This window comes from Salvelinus sp. IW2-2015, linkage group LG8 (genome assembly GCF_002910315.2).
Source record: "Salvelinus sp. IW2-2015 linkage group LG8, ASM291031v2, whole genome shotgun sequence".
In the NCBI taxonomy this organism is placed as follows: Eukaryota; Metazoa; Chordata; class Actinopteri; order Salmoniformes; family Salmonidae; genus Salvelinus; species Salvelinus sp. IW2-2015.
In genome coordinates, this window is record NC_036848.1 from 9,062,976 (window position 1) to 9,083,436 (window position 20,461).

The 20,461-nt window shown below is 41.0% G+C and overlaps 3 protein-coding genes across 8 annotated transcripts in view; all 3 read right to left on the reverse strand.

Annotated features, from left to right (window-relative positions):
* Window positions 1-2,454: 2,454 nt before the first annotated feature.
* nme5 (NME/NM23 family member 5) lies at window positions 2,455-4,914 on the reverse strand. Its single transcript, XM_023992324.2, has 6 exons — window positions 4,804-4,914; window positions 4,220-4,385; window positions 3,639-3,844; window positions 3,171-3,271; window positions 2,779-2,897; window positions 2,455-2,649 (listed from the first exon to the last, which is right to left on the reverse strand). Exons 1-6 carry the CDS (start codon window positions 4,821-4,823, stop codon window positions 2,566-2,568), a joined length of 696 nt encoding a protein of 231 aa, XP_023848092.1. The 5' UTR covers window positions 4,824-4,914; the 3' UTR covers window positions 2,455-2,565.
* A 556-nt stretch (window positions 4,915-5,470) lies between these two features.
* On the reverse strand, window positions 5,471-10,008 carry LOC111967370 (small ribosomal subunit protein RACK1). The gene is made up of 7 exons (XM_023992323.2): window positions 9,796-10,008; window positions 8,778-8,949; window positions 7,798-8,041; window positions 7,349-7,459; window positions 6,764-6,904; window positions 6,125-6,235; window positions 5,471-5,796 (listed from the first exon to the last, which is right to left on the reverse strand). Exons 1-7 carry the CDS (start codon window positions 9,902-9,904, stop codon window positions 5,731-5,733), a joined length of 954 nt encoding a protein of 317 aa, XP_023848091.1. The 5' UTR covers window positions 9,905-10,008; the 3' UTR covers window positions 5,471-5,730.
* An 898-nt stretch (window positions 10,009-10,906) lies between these two features.
* Window positions 10,907-20,461, reverse strand: part of LOC111967372 (collagen alpha-1(XXIII) chain-like) — a 73,627-nt gene continuing 64,072 nt past the window's right edge. For 5 of the 6 annotated variants that reach the window (XM_070444733.1, XM_070444731.1, XM_070444732.1 and 2 more), the window contains 4 exons: window positions 16,046-16,132; window positions 15,758-15,850; window positions 14,879-14,917; window positions 10,907-14,141 (listed from right to left, as the gene is read on the reverse strand). In XM_070444733.1, the coding sequence (XP_070300834.1) occupies window positions 14,139-14,141; window positions 14,879-14,917; window positions 15,758-15,850; window positions 16,046-16,132 (222 nt within the window). In that variant the 3' untranslated portion in view covers window positions 10,907-14,138. The remainder of the gene's footprint in view (window positions 14,142-14,878; window positions 14,918-15,757; window positions 15,851-16,045; window positions 16,133-20,461) is intronic. The other variant, XM_070444734.1, reaches the window with a different exon arrangement.

A 20,461-nucleotide genomic window follows, 5' to 3' on the forward strand; every position in this document is an offset into this window, starting at 1 on the left:
ATAAAAATGTTGGGCAGGCCATTATTTTGCCTACCATGGGCATGCTCCCATCCACAGGGAACAAGTGGTCACTGAATGGTTTGATGAACATGAAAACAATGTAAACCATATGCCATGGCTGTCTCAGGCACCAGATATCAACCCAATTAACCAACTATGGGAGATTCTGGAGTAGTGCCTGAGACAGCTAGTGTTTTTCACCACCATCAATGAAACACCAAATTATGAWTTTTTTTTGTGAAAGAATGATGTTGCATCCCTCCAATAGAGTTCCAGACACTTTTAAAATCTATGCCAAGGTGCATTGAAGCTGTTCTGGCTAGAGGTCGACCGATTAATTAGGGCCGATTTCAAGTTTTCATAACAATCGGTAATCTGCATTTTTGGATGCCGATTATGGCAGATTACATTGCATTCCACGAAGAGACTGCGTGGCATGCTGACCACCTGTTACGCGAGTGCAGCAAGGAGCCAAGGTAAGTTGCTAGCTAGCATTAAACTTATCTTATAAAAAACAATCAATCTTCACATAATCACTAGTTAACTACGCATGGTTGATGATATTACTAGGTCAACTAGCTTGTCCTGCGTTGCATATAATCAATGCGGTGCCTGTTAATTTATCATCGAATCACAGCCTACTTTGCCAAACGAGTGATAATTTAACAAAAGCACAATCGTTGCACGAATGTACCTAACCATAAACATCAATACCTTTCTTAAAATCAATAAACCTGCATATTTATTTTTAAACCTGCATATTTAGTTAAAATAAATTCATGTTAGCAGGCAATATTAACTAGGGAAATTGTGTTACTTCTCTTGCGTTCATTGCACGCAGAGTCAGGGTATATGCAACAGTTTGGGCCACCTGGCTCGTTGCGAACTAATTTTACATAATTATGACATGACATTGAAGGTTGTGCAATGTAACAGCAATATTTAGACTTAGGGTTGCCACCCGTTCGATAAAATACGTAACGGTTCCGTATTTCACTGAAAGAATAAACGTTTTGTTTTCAAAATGATAGTTTCCGGATTTGACCATATTAATGACCTAAGGCTCGTATTTCTGTGTGTTTATTATATTATAATTAAGTCTATGATTTGATATTTGATAGAGCAGACTGACTGAGCGGTGGTAGGCAGCAGCAGGCTCGTAAACATTCATTCAAACTTTACTGCGTTTGTCAGCAGCTCTTAGCAATGCTTGAAGCACAGCGCTGTTTATGACTTCAAGCCTATCAACTCCTAAGATTAGGCTGGCAATACTAAAGTGCCTATTAGAACATCCAATAGTCAAAGGTATATGAAATACAAATGGTATAGAAATAGTTGAAGTGTCATAATTCCTATAATAACTACAATCTAAAACTTCTTAACTGGGAATATTGAAGAACTGGGAATATTGAACCACCAGTTTTCATATGTTCTGAGCAAGGAACTTAACATTAGCTTTTTACATGGCACATATTACACTTTCACTTTCTTCTCCAACATCGTGTTTTTGCATTACTTAAACCAAATTGAGCATGTTTCATTATTTATTTGAGACTAAATAGATTTTTTTAATGCATTATATTAAGTTAAAATAAGTGTTCATTCAGTATTGTTGTAAATGTCATTATTACACATATATATATATATATATTAAAATTGGCCGATTAATCGGTATCGGCTTTTTTTGGTCCTCCAATAATCGGTATCGGCGTTGAAAAATCATAATCGGTCGACCTCTAGTTCTGGCTCGGGGTGGCCCAACGCCACAGGAGGTTGCTGAGGGGAGGGCGGCTAAAAATAATGGCTGGAATGGAGTGAATGTGCTTGATAGTTCCATTCCATTGATAATATTCCAACCATTACTATGCACCCGTCCTCCCCAATTAAGGTGACACCAGCCACCTGTGCCCAATGCACTATTAAAGGCCCAGTGCAGTCAAAATTGTGATTGATCTGTGTTTTATATTTCCACACTTTGAGGTTGGAATAATACTGTGAAAATGATAATGCCCTTTTAGTGTAAGAGCTGTTTGACCAGGTAAATTAGTTGATAGACCAATAAGAGTTCCAAACCTGTCTGCCAATAACAACTAGTTTTCATTTTCCCCCTCACCACACCCAGCTAAATTCTTGCTTGAGAAATTGCTCTTTAAGTTCCCATTTGTTTATTTTTGACCATTTTCATTCCAAACATTCACAGTAAGGTACCTAATTGTTACCCAGAAATTATTTGATAGAGATAAGAAATGGCTGCATTGGGCCTTTAAAACGCTTTATGTTGGTGTTTCCTTTATCTTGGCAGTTACCTGTATGTAGAGATTAAATGTTTCGGAGTGTTTATCAACATTCAAAGAAATTAACCTCATAAATGGTCAGCTAAACACTACACAGTTCTTATGTACACCATCATATTGTTAAGCAATCCTCCCCTCCCAAAATGAAAGAGAAAATTGGTTCCGGTTGTCAAAATATCCTTCTTTATTTCATCACAGGATGTTATGTAACACAGTTTCTTGAACATGGATTTAACTGGTAAAGGCAGATGGTGTTTTCCGGTCTCTGTGTTTATGCTGCTTCCTCCCCTGTTGCCYCATCAAATATTTGAGGTTTGTTGGGATTATTTCTGACCAGCCAATCTGCCAGCCAAGTCTTCGGGGGAAAATCCACGACAAAAAACTGAATTAGTTGATTCAGAAGAAAAAAAGCAAATGTAACGTGTACTAATGTTCATAGTGCATATTTGAATGCCCACATTTCTCATTCCACCCTGATACTTACAAAGGGGTCGACAGGCTTCTGTTTGCAGAGCTCAGTGAGTCCGCTGAGCAGCGTGGGGCTCACAAACCTGCCCAGGTAGTCTTTGGCTGCCTCTCCCATGGGGATGGGCTCGATCACAGCTGGACAGAGAGAGGGAGGGACCGACACACGGGTGTATCAGAGAGGAAATCAAAGGGGTATAACACACACTGAGCACAGGGAAACCCCCTCCAACTTCTATTTAACTGTTGTACTGTCTGTGTGTGTATGACACTCCATGCACTCTAACTCAGGTTGTCATTGTCAATGTAAGAACTTGTATTAAATGGTTTACCTTCGATAAAATAAAGGTAATCACAGGTGCTGAAGAAAAGTAAATATTCAATGTGTGTGTGTGTGTGTGTTTAACTCACAGTTGGGAAACATGAACTTGATCTCTCTCTCGGCTGAGGAGAACGAGTCGCTGCCATGCACTGCATTCCTCAGGTCAGAGGTGCCATACTTGGCTCGCAGACTTGGGGAGAGATACAAGATGCACATGTTAGCTTACAGTAGAAGTGCTGAGTCATACAGGGAACACATACAGTATTGTGTAGTACACATACAGTATTGATTGAGCACATGTACAATCACTCTGTACTGGTATGCATATATACAGTAGGTAGGCATTAGTAATAAAAGAACTAGGACTACCGATATTTGAACTGGATGGACAACATTTTAAGAGCATTGGACCAGTAACCAAAAGGTTGCTGGTTTGCTGGTTTGAATCACAGAGCAGACTAGATGGAAAATCTGTCACTGTGCCCTTGAGCAAGGCACTTAAACCTACTTGCAGCTCTGACCTATCTGTACAATCCTCTTCCTTCTGACTGACTGACCATTCTGGGTGAGTCTCCCTGGCCTTGGTGCAGTTAACAGGTCCTATGATGGTCTTCCAGTGGGCGATAGCCTGATCTCTGGCCAGAGCCAGGGCGATGATGGGTCCAGAGCTCATGAAGGCCGTTAGGCTGGGGAAGAACAGCTTCCCATACTGCTCAGCATAGAAGTCACTGCACTGCTCCGGACTCAGCTGCAGCTTCCGTTTCTGTCAAAGAGCAGTTACACAGACACACATTGTCACATACAGCAATGAATGACAAGTGTACACGGCAGACGTTGACCTTGCCTGATCACGACTGGGGATCTACCTAACGCACTGCACCCAATAATCCAATCAATCAAGTTTGTTTTGCCCAAGTCCTCTATCTATGCCCTTTGGCTGATTACTCTGTTTCACTCATTTTCAATAGTAACCTCTGCTCTGGCCAGAGGAAGAGTACCCAGGAGAAAGTAAACCCCTCTTTGTATTTACACATTGACAGTCACACAAACTGCTTGCTAGCTGGACGGTCACTGCATGTGCAGCATGAATGTTTGTGATCAACAGCTATGCTGCATGTCTCAAACAGTTAACACCAACCTGTAAAATTGTGAACCCAGATCGGAGAATGATGTCCTCAATCTCCTCAGCTTGGTGTATAGCATCAGGTTTGATCAACGCGAGAGTTCTCTCAACATAAATCCGAGGAGAAGGCATCTGATTCTTTGGAGTTTCATAATCCATAACGTCAGCGCTTGTAAACAATCTTGACAAAATTAAAACATGGATAGGGGACGTTGGAATTAACTTGAACACTTTGCAAAGCTCGATTTGAATGTTAAGGTCAAATCAAAACATTGTTTATTGTCTAAAGCTGAGTCTGGCTTAGTTGTAGCCCAACCAGCCGCAACGCAAGATGGCGCCATTATTATTTTTAAGATGACAAAGGACGTAATAGTAACAGCGCCATCTTGCGGTCGGTTGGGCTAGGTTTGGCTCAATGGCAAAACCTGGCAGTCTGATGCTAACGTTAGCTAGCCAATTTAGCTACATACCGTATGTTAAATTCCCAATTGGATAAGGACGCTTGGCAAATTAACAAGCGTTCAAAGCAGAAACATCAGTCTGAGGAGATGTTAAATATTTTTACTAAAAATAAAAAAAATCATGCTTGCTATACAAACCTTTTCAGAGGCAAGTTCATTCACATCGACGTCGTTCGCACTGTTGCTAGGATACCCTTCTACGGGAAAAGATTTGGACAACTTTCACAAGTCCGTGGAGAAACAAAGGCCATGTCTAGACTTGACAGTTCATGCAGTTTAATATTCGGAGTTCTATCATGTAATTCCGAACGCGTCATGCATCTACACTTAAGTGTCCGGATTCCCTTCTCTCGCGCTATATTCAAAATACCAGTATGTATTCTGCAAACGGTGGAACAGGCTAAATATGCTAAACACAACTGATGGCAGTAGCTAACTAGCCAACTAACCCAGCAAGTAGCTCTAAAGAGATAGCAAACTGGTTAGCATAACTCCAGCCAAACAAAATTGTTTCTCTAAATACTAGGTAGCATGATGCCAGCAAACAAGTTCCTCACWGGTAGGTATTTCCTAATATTATGAACAGGTGCCCCGTTCCCATAACCAAGTTCGAGACAGGTGGGAAGAGTGCTGATGACGTCGCAAATTGCGTGCATTTCTGGTAGCCCCGAATCCCCAGACCACCTCCGGAAGTGGTCAGCCAGATCTGAACACAAAGCGACTTGTGCGTCTAGACCAGTCTTTTCAATGCGATCTTAGAATTCTGATAGGCATGTAAGTGTAAAGCATAGACATGACCAAAGGCTCMGCATAACTACCATGAATGTGTGGATAGTGACCAATGATTTATTCAGCATTTACAGTAAGAAGTTTGACAAAATGAGCCAGATGAAGTTACCAATCTTATGAACTATATCCCAGATGTCCAAATTTGTTGCAGCCAAGACAGAATTAAAACCCAGTTATTACAAAATATAAACATGCCTGCATCAAATTGTACAAACGATTTCAACAAAGTTCATTTAAAACTGTATTTTATTCATCACTGAATCTGTGAAAAGGTCCTTATCGGGTTCCGATGGTAACCTGCCACACTCGGATCAGGTTATCGGTGTAGCCAGCAAACAGGGTCTGTTGAGAGACAAGAAACTAAGAAAATGTCCAGAAAATGCTAAACTAAAAAGATATGAAAATTAATCAAGAGTATGTGTTTTCAACCATTCCAAGTGTTAAGGGGCATGAATATGTAGTCGTTCCTGTACCCATCATTATTGCAGGACTTGTCGTCAGAGCCGAAGCTCAGGCAAGAAATGTCACTTTATAATCACAGGGCAAGGCTACAAAGAACTCCATCTGACACAGCTTTCTAAGAACAGACTGAAGTAACATGGCCCTGTTCTAGAAGTCCACCCAGGGTTCTAAAGTTCTGTGGGATGTGATGCAAATGGACATATCATACCTGTCCGTCAGCAGACCAGGCCAGAGAGGTGCACTGTGGGGGCTCGGCCTTGCTGTTGGTGCTGATCACCTCCTGTCTTAGCTCATCCACAATGATCTTACCCTCCAGATCCTGAAGGGAGGGGAGATTAACATGAGAACAGGATTGATGGAGGCATGGGTTTGGACCAACTCCTATTTAAATGACGTGAACATGGTAATAATATTCTCAGATCCAAAAATCCAGATGTTACAGAAATGACAGTTAGCAGAGCTCAGAAACAGCCTCTTTATCATCATAGACATAAGATGGCATTGGAATTTCCATCATCGCCCCTTGACAAAGTTTGAATAGACAACACGAAACTCTTTCAACCAACACTGTTTATCTATGCATAGTCACTTTACCCCTACYTACATGTACAAATCACCTTGACTAACCTGTACGACCACACATTGACTCAGTACCACTGTATATAGSCTCATTAGTGTTGGTTTATTTAGTAAACATTTTTTTAACCAACAATGCAGTTAAGAAAATAGAAGTAAGCATTTCATGCTAAGGTCTATCTATACCTGTTGTATTTGGCACACGTGACAAATAAAATTAGATTTGAACAGCACCATCAGTGCTGATGTGTTCTGGGAGTAGGAGTCTTACCCAGATCTTGATGCTTGGGCCGGTGGCGGCGCAGAGCCAGTATCGGTTGGGGCTGAAGCAGAGGGCGTTGATGTTGTCACCACTATCTAGGGTGTACAGGTGCTTGCCCTCGTTGAGGTCCCACAGCATGGCCTGACCGTCCTATGGGGGAGAATGGGGCTCAGGGTCAAAGGTCAGCCAAATGGAAGGCGCAAATTAAACATGCCTGCTAGCTTTAAATGGTAACTGACATGCAATCAAGTGTTGAGTCCATGGTCATTCATTGGGGAGACACGCCATCAACAAGAGCCCTAAATTACAAATCTCAGTGGACAGGTGTAAGTGAACTCTCGAAAGTGCTGGTTGCGTTCAGAAACAGCCTCTTTATCATCATAGTGAAACAGACAGCATGAGAATCCATCACTACTTTGAAACCAGCACATTCTCTCTATGCTATTTCTCAATTACTCCAATTCATACCACTGAACGGTGCATCAATTTAACCTGGTCACATTGACCAAGCAAGGGTAGAACTGTTGGTGAACGGTTTGAACTTTTTAAATCTATATTGTAAAAGTAAATATTTGTAAAATGCTTTCATCATACCTTTCCACCAGAAGCGCAGAGGGAGCCATCGGGAGAGACGGTCACTGTGTTCAGGTAGCCAGTGTGGCCAATGTGGTTAGTCTTCAGCTTGCAGTTGGCCAGGTTCCACACCTAGAAACAGAAAGGGGTGGGGGAGAACGTGAGTCAGGGTACATTAAGGGAAATGTAGTCTAGGTGTTTCAACCATTAAGTGTTACAAACATTGGATGAATGTGCAGTCTAGGTCCTGTACCCATCATCATTGCAGGACTTGTCAGATCCGAGGCTCAGGTGATAAAACTCAACATTGTAGTCAAAGGGCAGGAAAGCACCATTTATCCTTAAAGCTTGATTTTACTACATCTACAGCAACCGAACCCCTCAAGTACCTAAAAATCTCAACTTAGTTCAATAAGGAACGCATCCCACTATCCTAGTGAGTCACAAGTGATGTACACGGTCGTCTGTACCTTGACCATCTTGTCCCAACCACAGGATACGATGATGGGGTTGCTGCTGTTGGGGGAGAAGCGCACGCAGGACACCCACTCAGAGTGACTTTCATCCTGGATGGTGTACTTGCAGACTCCCAGGGTGTTCCACAGCTTGATGGTCTTGTCCCGGGAACCAGACACGATCTGGCGGTTGTCAGCAGAGAAAGCGACGCTCAGGACGTCCTTGGTGTGACCCACAAAGCGGCGGGTGGTGGTGCCACTGGAAGGAAGAGGACAGTTGTGTAAAGGCCCATGCTACAGATGACTAATAACATCTAATGGTGTTGTTCAGGTCAACACTAGAAAAACCAAGGCAGCATATATACACACACACACACACACACACACACACACACACACACACACACACACACACATATAACCATGTCAAATCTTTCACAGGTAAGAGCAGGTTGCGTTCAGAAACAGCCTCTTTATCATCACAGAGATACAGCTGGCATTGGAAGTTTCATCACCACGTTGGAACCAGCATTTTGACTCTCCGTCTACCTACAGAGGGTTTTGTTCCAACTCTGCAGAGACAAATTATAAACTAATCCTGGTCTATAGTTTAGACCAAAATCATTTGAATCAAACAACTGCCTGCACACAATGTAGCCCTCCAGGACTGGAATGACCCATGCCTGCACACAATGTAGCCCCCCAGGACTGGAATGACCCATGCCTGCACACAATGTAGCCCCCCAGGACTGGAATGACCCATGCCTGCACACAATGTAGCCCTCCAGGACTGGAATGACCCATGCCTGCACACAATGTAGCCCCCCAGGACAGAAATGACCCATGCCTGCACACAATGTAGCCCTCCAGGACTGGAATGACCCATGCCTGCACACAATGTAGCCCCCCAGGACTGGAATGACCCATGTGTAGTTCAGGGAAAACCCTAAATGAAGCTGAACCATCACCCCGCCAACCCCCGTCTCTAGACTTACGTGGTGAGGTCCCACAGACGGAGGGTTCCATCCCAGGACCCTGACAGAGCGAACTGTCCGTCTGAGGAGATGACGACATCACTCACAAAGTGAGAGTGTCCCTTTAGGGCGCGTTGGGGGATGCCATAGTTGGTCTCATCACGGGTCAACTTCCACATGATGATAGACTTGTCTGGAAAAAATAAATAATGCAGATTAAATATTTAAATTCATTAAACGGTAGCGAATGCCGTTGAACAGGGGTTAGTGTCTTTAGAGGTAGTGTTGATATTTTCAAAACAATAGGTAGGCCTAACTAGTTGGCTAACGTAACATGATGTTGACAGAAGCAGCAAGCGCATAACCATTGAAATTGTACTACTAGGTAACGTTAGCCATGTATGTAGATCCGTKGGGCGACGCACAATTGGCATAGCGTCGTCCGGGTTAGGCCGGTAGGGAGGGTTTGGCCGGTAGGGATATCCTTGTCTCAGTATGTAAAAAATGTAAAAAAAAATGTATGCACTCTACTGTAAGTCGCTCTGGATAAGAGCGTCTGCTAAATGACTAAAATGTAAAATGTAAATGTATGATAAAGCTAGCTAAGTAGATACCTAGACAGCCGACTACCGGTATGTTGCCTTCACTGACAGCCACGTAAATTCATACAAGTTTCAATCAGGAACATGTAATCAGTTTCTATGTTAGTTACAATTAGATTAGCAGGTCTAGAAACGCAGGTTTCATAAAATGGTCTCCCGAACATTTTTGCCACTTGGCGGTGCACGTGGATGTCAGCAAAGTTGACGTTTGCTGCTAAGGGCTAGTTAGCTAGTAGTCGGACGGAAAACTTATTTGGAGAGCAGTTTATCCACTAGCCATCGCGTTTTTGAAGCGCTTAGTACAACGTGCCACCTAGATTGATCTGACTCAGACTGTTCAAGCAGTCGCGACTACACATCAATTAAAACAACCCAAGGCTAACATGCTAGGGGTTAGCCATATTGTCGTCCATCGTAGCGGGCGGAGAAGGGCTTACCTCGGGATGCAGACAGAATCATATCAGGAAACTGAGGGGTAGTGGCGATCTGGGTGACCCAACCATTATGCCCCTTTAGGGTCCCCCTTACTGTCATCTGCTCGGTCATTTTGGCGACGTTTTAGTGTGCCTTTTTTAAGGATCGATTTAGATTAGTTTGAGGGCTAGGTTTCCCTAGATCCTCTCACATTTAGGCACAGAGAAAGAGGAAGTTCTGACCCGGATGCAGATCATTTGAGGGGCCGATCGCGCGCAGAGTACACTGGGAGAACAGTTCCAACCCCTTCCTGCCCGTGCGCTGATTTTAGTTTTTACCCGGATTGTACTGTTCATGTGAAACAGTAGTAGAATAATATTATTTGCAAGGTTGAAGAGACCATTACAAAGCTATAATTTAAAGCATATAGTCAATGTTTTTACATATCAAATCACATGAAATGTATGCATTTATTCTTTTTTTATAACACATAATTTGAATAGGTAGAAATCATTGAAAGTAGCAATCTTGATATGGATGGTGATAATCCCAAAAAGTGATCCCAAAAATGTATTACAGTTACATAAATGTAAAGGCTGTAAAGGTGTGCCATGAAATAGGCAATCAGCAACTATCAGGGCTCAACAGTGAGACCATTTTACTTGTGCATGCCAAAAATATTTTGCTAAGCGACCTGGTATTTTAATTTAGGAGCACCAGTGTGCCTAGAAACTTTAACGATTCTTTAATACCTCAAATAGTTGTCAATGTGCTCCTAAATTTCCTTGTGTGTGCCTACATTTTTCAACTTAGGCAGACATGCTCCTCCTTTAAAACAAGGTAATGTTAGAGTCATGGTTATTAGTAGGCCTAATGATTGCAGTCGGAATGTGTTATGGTCCTCTGCTCTGAATAATGCAGTAGGCCTACATTTCCTAATGCAAAATACATATTCCTCCTAATTATAAACCTATATAGCCTATTTTTATAACTAGAGGAGGGTAACTGAACTGATCAATGTGGAGACAGTCAGCCTTTGTGAGATTATAAAAATAACTTTTAGTTCTGAGATTTCATTGGAATATAATTGCAGAAAATGGTTTAGAACAAATGACCAGAAGATGTTCAAGAAGGTAACAGTATATTTTAGGGAGTTTATTTCAGTCTACATGTTGAATTGACCAGATTTGGCATAATACAGAGATAACGATAGCAGTTACAAAAATAGCTTAATTCTTTTACAACCAAATACACAACCAAATTAACAAACTCTAATTCATCTAATTCTTTTTATGAAACACACCAAACTGTTCTCAGACATTGTGTCAATAATGGATGGCAAATATTCCTTAAAAAAAGAAAAACTGATGATATCTGCCAAAGAAATAAACACATGTAATATTGCAGAGAAACATCAGTTTGTTAAAGGGCAATTCCACCACATTTCAACCTTATTCATTATCTCCAGTGCCATATCAGTGTCTACATATGTGAAAACAGTGTGTTTCTATGATATGTGGTTACAAAGACTCCCTGGAGTCAAAATCCATCGGTTTAAGCTAGATATATCTTTTTTTTTACTCTTAAGGATTACAAAGATGAGAGGAAAGGCGCTTAAAAGAAGAAAGGTGAAAGAAGAAAGATGAGAAGAAAGGTGCTCTGTGATATATCAGGGTAGGATTAAAAGTAAAAAAATATGTGATTTTCAAAACCTGCAATGAATTCGTAGCCAGAGAGGGTATTTTCTTGTTCCCTACACCACAGCAAATCTCATAGTGTTTGAATATCATTCTTTTTAAATGTGTCATAGGGTAGAACTTTTTTACTTTATATTTTTTTCTACAAAACGTAGAAATGCGCTGTTTTCACATATGTAGACACTGGCATTGTGCTGGAGATAATGAAAATTAGGTTGAAAAGCACTGGAATTGCACTTTAAGGAAGGCACATTGCTGCATACATTATGTCAAATACTAAATTACCTTTAAGGTAGGCACATTGCTGCATACAGTACGTCCAATACTAAATTACCTTTAAGGTAGGCACATTGCTGCATACAGTATGTCCAATACTAAATTACCTTTAAGGTAGGCACATTGCAGCATACAGTATGTCCAATACTAAATTACTTTTAAGGTAGGCACATTGCTGCATACAGTATGTCCAATACTAAATGAGAATGAAAAAGGAAACAAATATGATTGATCACCACATCCCAGTTGGAAATAACACGTTGTGAATGAAAATACTGAAACTTGTGCATTAGTAAAGTACAATATAATGAAAGAATTGCTTATTAACTTCCATAGTCATACATTTCATAGCATAAATGTAGTATAATGAAACTCACAAGTTATAAGCTCCTTATATCAGTCATGTGCTGTTGACATTGAAATGGTGTGTGTGTGTGTGTAGGGTTGATAGAGAACCATACAAGAAGACTAAACACAGAGTGATCGAGCACCAAGAAGATAGATCTCCAAAAGACAATCCATAAAGTTAGAAAGAAATATGTAAATCAGAACAAAACCGTCAAATGAAAAGAGATCAAAATCTGTCTTTCATGATGTGATAATGTATAAAAAAACAAGTAGGTATAGTTAAACCAACCAACAATGACTACCTTTTTGTCAAGGTGTGCCAATGTGTACCAATGAATACAACTATTGTTAAATCAATGACTTTGGGTACATTATTGTACTTCAGTCCGAATGTACTAAACTCATTGGTTAAGAAAAACAAACAAACAATAACATTTTATGTCAGCAGCAAGAGTCCATACTGTTGTTCAGAAAACAGTATTTCATCTAAATGTGTTTTTAGCTAAGGTTAAGTGATAATCCTTCAATATACTTCAAAACTGTACTGTCAACACTGTCAGAAAATACTGATGTGATATTTCTAATTGACTTATGTCTGATAAAAGCCAAATTAATCACAAAATGACTTCATATTCAAACCTTTTGTTCAACTTCATTGATGGAATAGTGCATATTTGGGAATACTGCAAATTGCTCCAGTTCTGAATTTGAATTTAACACAATGAACTCAGTATGCATCTGTATATTATACAAACACGTCCATGCACAGGAATGCAAATGTAACTCAACTAGAATAAAATAAAACATCACACTTGTTATCACTGCCAGTAAGCCACAAGTAAATGGAAAGACTGTTAGAGACTTAAAGATTTCTCTTCGCAAACTACATACCTCAGTAAATTATTGCCCTAGTGTGCTGGTATGGGAGAGGTTTTCATGATGCTATATAATGCTGTGACTTGTGTTGATCATGCATTTTATTAAATGGAAACACAAAATAAAAGATGTCATAAAAACACTTTCGTCATATCCACAGAATTGTATTACTACTACCACTACTATTATTATTATTATTATTATTATGTGACATCATAGGTAAATCCTTGCCTCTGTAGCCCAGAACCAACAGTGAGTGTGATGAATTTATTGGTGAGATCACTCTTCAAGTGAAGGTGGAAATGCAGTGTTCTGTGTTGCCCCCTCCTGGTATGTTTCCATAACACAGGATCTCAGTATTCCGAATGGAACTGAATGGCACAGAACCGTTCCGTCACTCTCTAGAGGTTGTCTGTCCTTTGTGCTCTCATGTCTGTCTGTCTCTCCCATGTCTTTTCTCTGTCCTCCAGACCTGCTCTCCCCTCAGGGCTGAGAGAGAGTGAGACATTTGCGTTTGAGCTTCTGTCTCCTCCTTTCAAAAACAGAGAGAGGAGAAGAGAGCACTGACCTACACTCCTCTGTCTATAACACCAGGAGGTCTGTCCATCCATGGGATCGAGCAGGGAGGAGCAAGCACACACCCCCAGGCAGCAACAGGGCCAGGCAGCAACAGGGCCAGGCAGCAACAGGGTCAGGCAGCAACAGGGTCAGGCAGCAACAGGGTCAGGCAGCAACAGGGCCAGGCAGCAACAGGGCAGACGAGACTCCATTAGTAAGGCAGTCATTACTCACTCTCCCTATTCATCAACCCTCCAGCAACATGTGTGTCTGTCCGTCCATCCGCCCATCAGTCTGTCTGTCTGTTAGGTTAGGAGTCTGTTTGCTCCTATATTTCTCGTACCCGTTGTTGCTCTAAGATGGCTGTGTTCCATTTACTACATTTTACTTCACATCTAAAGTCTATGTGTACAAAAAATATCTGTATCGATCGATATATCCAGTCTGGTTAATACTGTTGACTCAAAATAACGTCCATGATTTAAAAAAAGCTCAATATATTATATAAAACGTTTCCATAAAAAGGCAAAAAATAACAAAAAAGCAATGTAGTATTCAGTTGCAATATATACCATATCAATATGTACAGTGGCCACGCTTGATGTTAGTCATCACTGCAAGAGAAGGAAAGCAGGGATTATAGTGGGGGTCACAGGTCAAGAGGTCACAGATCAAGAACAAACAAAGGTTACTAACGTTAGCAAAGTCACTAGGGCTCTATAATACATGCTTTGTACTTCATCCTAATCATACTCATAAGAGGATTATTATATAACATACATGTTATAATCATACCCCAATAATATTTATTTATTGGGCTTAATACATGCTAATTGGTACAGTAAAATAATCTGAGTTGGGGGAAGATCATTGCATTTTTCACTGTTTATCTTGAAATTCTGGTTTGATTGACAATGTTCTCTCATTATATTGCAAGTGGTTGCAAATGAATGTACTACATATTACTCAGGCAGGTATTAATGAATRTACTACATATTACTCAGGCAGGTTTTAATGAATGTACTACATATTACTCAGGCAGGTATTAATGAATGTACTACATACTACTCAGGCAGGTATTAATGAACGTGCTACATATTACTCAGGCAGGTATTAATGAATGTACTACATACTACTCAGGCAGGTATTAATGAACGTGCTACATATTACTAAGGCAGGTATTAATGAATGTACTACATACTACTCAGGCAGGTATTAATGAACGTGCTACATACTACTCAGGCAGGTATTAATGAACGTGCTACATACTACCAGGCATGGTATTAATGAATGTACTGCATAGTACTCAGGCAGGTATTAAGCCACACTGGACATTCGAATCCCCACTCACCTTGTGCCAACATCCTGGTATGGGCAGTCCATCTTGCCCCTAGTGGTAACAGAACAAGGGAGGGGTGGTTAGTGGTGCAGTTTCATGTCATGTGGGGTGAAAACACCAAAGAACTTTACCATACCACATGTGTAACGGATGTGAAATGGCTAGCTAGTTAGCGGTGGTGCGCGCTAATAGCGTTTCAATCGGTTACGTCACTCGCTTTGAGACCTTGAAGTAGTGGTTCCCCTTGCTCTGCAAGGGCCGCGGCCTTTGTGGAGCGATGGGTAACGATGCTTCGTGGGTGACTGTTGTTGATGTGTGCAGAAGGTCCCTGGTTCGCGCCCRTGTCGGGGCGAGTGGACGGTCTAAAGTTAAACTGTTACATTGATTCTGTTGACCCGGATCACTGGTTGCTGCGGAAAATGAGGAGGTCGAAAGGGGGGTGAGTGTAACGGATGTGAAATGGCTAGCTAGTTAGCGGTGGTGCGTGCTAATAGCCTTTCAAACGGTTACGTCACTCGCATTGAGACCTAGAAGTAGTGGTTCCCCTTGCTCTGCAAGGGCCGTGGCTTTTGTGGAGCGATGGGTAACGACGCTTCGTGGTAACTGTTGTTGATGTGTGCAGAGGGTCCCTGGTTCGCGCCCGGGTCGAGGGGACGGACTAAAGTTAAACTGTTACACATGCAGTCAGCACATTCACATCCAGACCACAACTCTGCGTAATTTTCATAATAAAACATGCTGATTATAAGATTCCTGTGACAATCCAGCTAGGAGATTACAGATTTCAGAGAGAAAACACATATGGAACAACAGGCTAAGGGAAACAGTGCATGGGATAGAATGAGGGAACAGGCAGACACAGAAAGGTGGGAACAGGTAAAGATACTGTACCAAAGGACAGGGGGGCTCAGGGCCAGAAGGAGGAAGAGGAGGAGGGTTGGACTGTACCCCTTCATCAGAAAGTCCTTTAGTCCCATTAGAACCCTGTCAGCAAGAGCCAACCCACTGTTACACATACTCTGAACATACATCCCTCCCACAGACAGACAAAAACATCCATTGGAAATCATAGAAATAGAGATTAAAAAGGAAAATTGTAAACACAAAGTGGTTACATATTTTATCCAGTCTGGCTCAAATGTCCATACGGTCATGGATGAAAGGTGAAGGTTGACATACCACAGGACAGGGCTGGTCCAGTCCAGGAGGACCCTGCTCCCCCTTCCCGCCCTTCAGACCTCTCTTCCCCATCGTCCCCCGGTCACCCTGCAGAGAGAGAGAAAGAGCGAGAGAGATAGACTCAGTGAGCATAGCCTTGCTATTGAGAAATGACTCTTAAGCTGGCTCTTAAGAGAAGACGGGCTATGAGCACACTGCCCTCAAAATGAGGTGGAAACTGAGCTGCACTTCCTAACCTCCTGCCAAATGTATGACCATATTAGAGACACATATTTCCCTCAGATTACACAGATCCACAAAGAATTTGAAAACAAACCCAATTTTGATAAACTCCCATATCTACTGGGTGAAATACCACAGTGTGACATCACATCAGCAAGATTTGTGACCTGTTACTACAAGGGCAACCAGTGTAAATACAACCCATATTTATGTTTATTTATTTTCCCTTTTGTACTTTAACTATTTGCACATAATGACATTTGAAATGTCTATTATTTTGGAACTTTTGTGAGTGTAATGTTTACTGTTAATTTTTATTGTTTATTATCTACTTCACTTGCTTTGGCAATGTTAACATATGCCAATAAAGCAACTTCTTATGGCTGGGGGCAGTATTGAGTAGCTTGGATGAATAAGGTACCCAGAGTAAACTGCATGCTACTCAGGCCCAGAAGCTAAGATATGCATATTATTAGTAGATTTGGATAGAAAACATTCTGACGTTTCTGAAACTGTTTGAATGATGTCTGTGAGTATAACACAACTCATATGGCAGGCAAAAACCTGAGAAAAAWTCCAACCAGGAAGTGGGAAATCTGAGGTTTGTAGTTTTTCAAGTCATTGCTTATCGAATATACAGTGTCTATGGGGTCATATTGCACGTCCTAAGGCTTCCACTAGATGTCAACAGTCTTTAGAACCTTGTTTCAGGCTTCTACTGTGAAGGATGAGGGAATGAGAGCTGTTTCAACCAGGTGTCTGGCAGGGTGCCATGAGCTCACTCAGGCGCGCCCCCGTGAGAGGTAGCTGCGTTCTTTCTCCTTTCTAAAGACAAAGGAATTCTCCGGTTGAAACATTATTGAAGATTTATGTTAAAAACATCGTAAAGATTGATTCTATACATCGTTTGACATGTTTCTACGAACTGTAATGGAATTTTTTGACTTTTCGTCTGGACTAAGTGTGCCTGCGCGTCGTGAATTTGGATTTTTGAACTAAACGCGCGAACAAAAAGGAGGTATTTGGACATAAATTATGGACTTTATCAAACAAAACAAACATTTATTGTGCAACTGGGATTCCTGGGAGTGCATTCTGATGAAGATCATCAAAGGTAAGTGAATATTTATAATGCTATTTCTGACTTCTGTTGACTTCACAACATGGCGGGTACCTGTATGGCTTGTTTTTGTGTCTGAGCGCAGATTATTGCGTGGTGTGCTTTTTCCGTAAAGTTTTTTTGAAATCTGACACAGTGGTTGCATTAAGGAGAAGTTTATCTAAAGTTCCATGCATAACACTTGTATTTTCATCAACATTTATGATGAGTATTTCTGTAAATTGATGTGGCTCTCTGCAAAATCACCGGATGTTTTGGAGGCAAAACATTACTAAACATAACGCGCCAATGTAAACTAAGATTTTTGGATATAAATATGAACTTTATCAAACAAAACATACATGTATTGTGTAACATGAAGTGCTATGAGTGTCATCTGATGAAGGTCATCAAAGGTTAGTGATTCATTTTATCTCTATTTCTGCTTTTTGTGACTCTTTGGCTGGAAAAATGGCTGTGTTTTTCTGTGACTAGGTACTGACCTAACATATTCAGATGGTGTGCTTTCGTCGTAAAGCCTTTTTGAAATCGGACACTGTGGTGGGATTAACAACAACTTTATCTTTAAAATGGTGGAAAATACTTGTATGTTTGAGGAATTTTAATTATGAGATTTCTGTTGTTTGAATTTGGCGCCCTGCACTTTCACTAGCTGTTCTCAAGTCGATCCCGTTAGCGGGATATCAGCCGAAGGAAGTTAAATTGAATTGAATTGAATTGAGAGAGAGAGAGAGAGAGAGAGAGAGTTAGAGAGAAAGAGAGAAAGAGAGAAAGAGAGAAAGAGAGAAAGAGACAGACAGGCAGTGTTGGGCACTAGAGTAGCTCCACTACATGTAAGTCAACTAGTCATTTAACTACATTTTGCAGTAGCATGTTGGTAGTTAAACTAAATAAACATCTTCTTAGTCTTTTCAGTAGTTAATTACTTTTTTGCCATGTAATGGTGCAGCTAACTATTGGAATCACACACTATATTTTCAACCCCCAAGGCATTTCCTGCAAACCCCCCACAAAATTGTATTATATGACATTTAAGATTTAGATATGATACTTTTTCACAAAGTAGTTTTGATGCAGGCCTAGTGAACACATTTTTCAAGGTAACTTTAGTTACTTATTAAAAACGATATTTCTCTTAATGGTAACTTCCTGTAGCTCAACTTCTTCCAGGGTGAAGTAATTGGTAGTTTGGTAAACTATATTTTCAGAGTAGATTCCCCAACACTGAGTATTCCCTGTAGGCCTAAAACACCCAATATAACTGATCACAATCATCAAACAAGAAGATTAGATGAATCAGGTACAAATCCTGGGCCAAGCTGGTATAGTGTAGGTTCAATGACTATATACACTGAGTGTACAAGACATTAGGAACACCTGCTCTTTCCATGACATAGACTGACCAGGTGAATCCGGGTAAAAGCTTCGATTTCTTATTGATGTCACTAGTTAAATCCACTTTAAATCAGTGTAGATGAAGGGGAGTAGACAGGTTAAAGACAGATGTATAAGCCTTGAGACAATTGAGATATTGATTATGTATGTGTGCCATTCAGAGGGTGAATGGGCAAGACAATATTTAATTGCCTTTGATCGGGGTATGGTAGTAGATGCCAGGTGCACCAGTTTGGGTGAAGAACTGCAACGCTTCTGGGTTTTTTAAACTCAAAGGTTTCCTGTGTGTATCAAGAATGGTCCACCACCCAAAGGACATCCAGTCAACTTGACACAACCGTGGGAAGCATTGGAGTCAACATGGGCCAGCATCCCTGTGGAATGCTTTCGACACCTTATAGAGTCCATGCCCCGACGAATTGAGGCTGTTCTGAAGGCAAAAGGGGGTGCAACTCAATATTAGGAAGGTGTTTTTAATGTTTTGTACACTCAGTGTATTGTAGACCAGTTGTGTTCATTAAGTATGTACTGCATGTAACACATATTGTTGGAACATTTTGCGAGTAAGCCAACAGTTGTTCATGCTTTAGTATCTCCATCAATGTCATTGTGGAGGAAAAGTGGGCCACCATTTTTATCAGGACTTACTGGGATTTTGAGGTTGAGAACTCTGGACCATGCTTACTTACTTACTTACTTTATTGTCCCCATGGGGAAATTTTGTTGCAGTGTCATGTACACATTTAAAGTGGCGTTAAATACAAAACAAGATTGACAATACAACTTTCAATAACAGTCACGCACCAATAAATAAAATAAAATTTAAAATTTAAAATTTAAAAAAGAAGAAAAGACTAGCCTGCTGGCCTTACGGGGTCAATGGGAACATTTGCCCGAGCTATTTAAGAGGGATATCACACCTGGCACAAATGATTGTCTCGTTCTATTTTTCCTGCTGAGGGGTGCCCTATACCTGCGCCCAGAGGGGAGTAATTAAAAGTCCAGGTACAGGGGGTGACTTGGGTCTAAAATGATTTTGTGAGCCTTACGGAGGGCCCTGACCTTAAAAATCTCATCCAGGCCTGTCTGTTTGACTCCAAGTACCTTGCTTGCTGTGGTAATAATCCTTCTCAGCATGTTTCTCTGACTGACAGTGGCATTGCCAAACCAACAACCACAATCTGTGTGTCTCAGTGTGCCTATAGTGTTTTTAAATATATATGAAAAACATGGGTTCACGGTAGGCCTATCACAACATTGAATTTTAAGGAGAAAGCAAGTGCATGATCCCACATGAAATATGGGAGTTCTTTTACATGCTCCGGAGTTAAGAATGTTGTTAGCTTATATCGAGAGACCAAAAAGCTTGTCTTTATATTTTGGTTAGGTCAGGGTGTGACGAGGATGGGTATGTTAGTTTTTGTATCGTCTAGGGTTTTTTGTATGTCTAGTGTTTTTGTAGGTCTAGGTGATTTGTATGTCTATGGTGGCCTGATATGGTTCCCAATCAGAGGCAGCTGTTTATCGTTGTCTCTGATTGGGGATCATATTTAGGTAGCCATTTTCCCTTTGGTGTTGGTGGGTTCTTGTCTATGTGTAGTTGCCTGTCAGCACTCGTTTGTATAGCTTCACGTGTCATTTTGTTATGTTGGTTAGTTGTTCAGTGTTCATTCTTTTAA

Bases quoted from the DNA above. Each gene is read 5' to 3' on its own strand.
- LOC111967370 (XM_023992323.2), bottom strand. From the start codon at position 9,904: ATGACCGAGCAGATGACAGTAAGGGGGACCCTAAAGGGGCATAATGGT. The intron at 6,236-6,763 runs GTAAGACTCCTA...CCCTCCCTTCAG, and splicing joins GCCCAAGCATCAAGATCTGG to GATCTGGAGGGTAAGATCAT. The intron at 5,797-6,124 runs GTATGATATGTC...GTCTCTCAACAG, and splicing joins CCTGGTCTGCTGACGGACAG to ACCCTGTTTGCTGGCTACAC.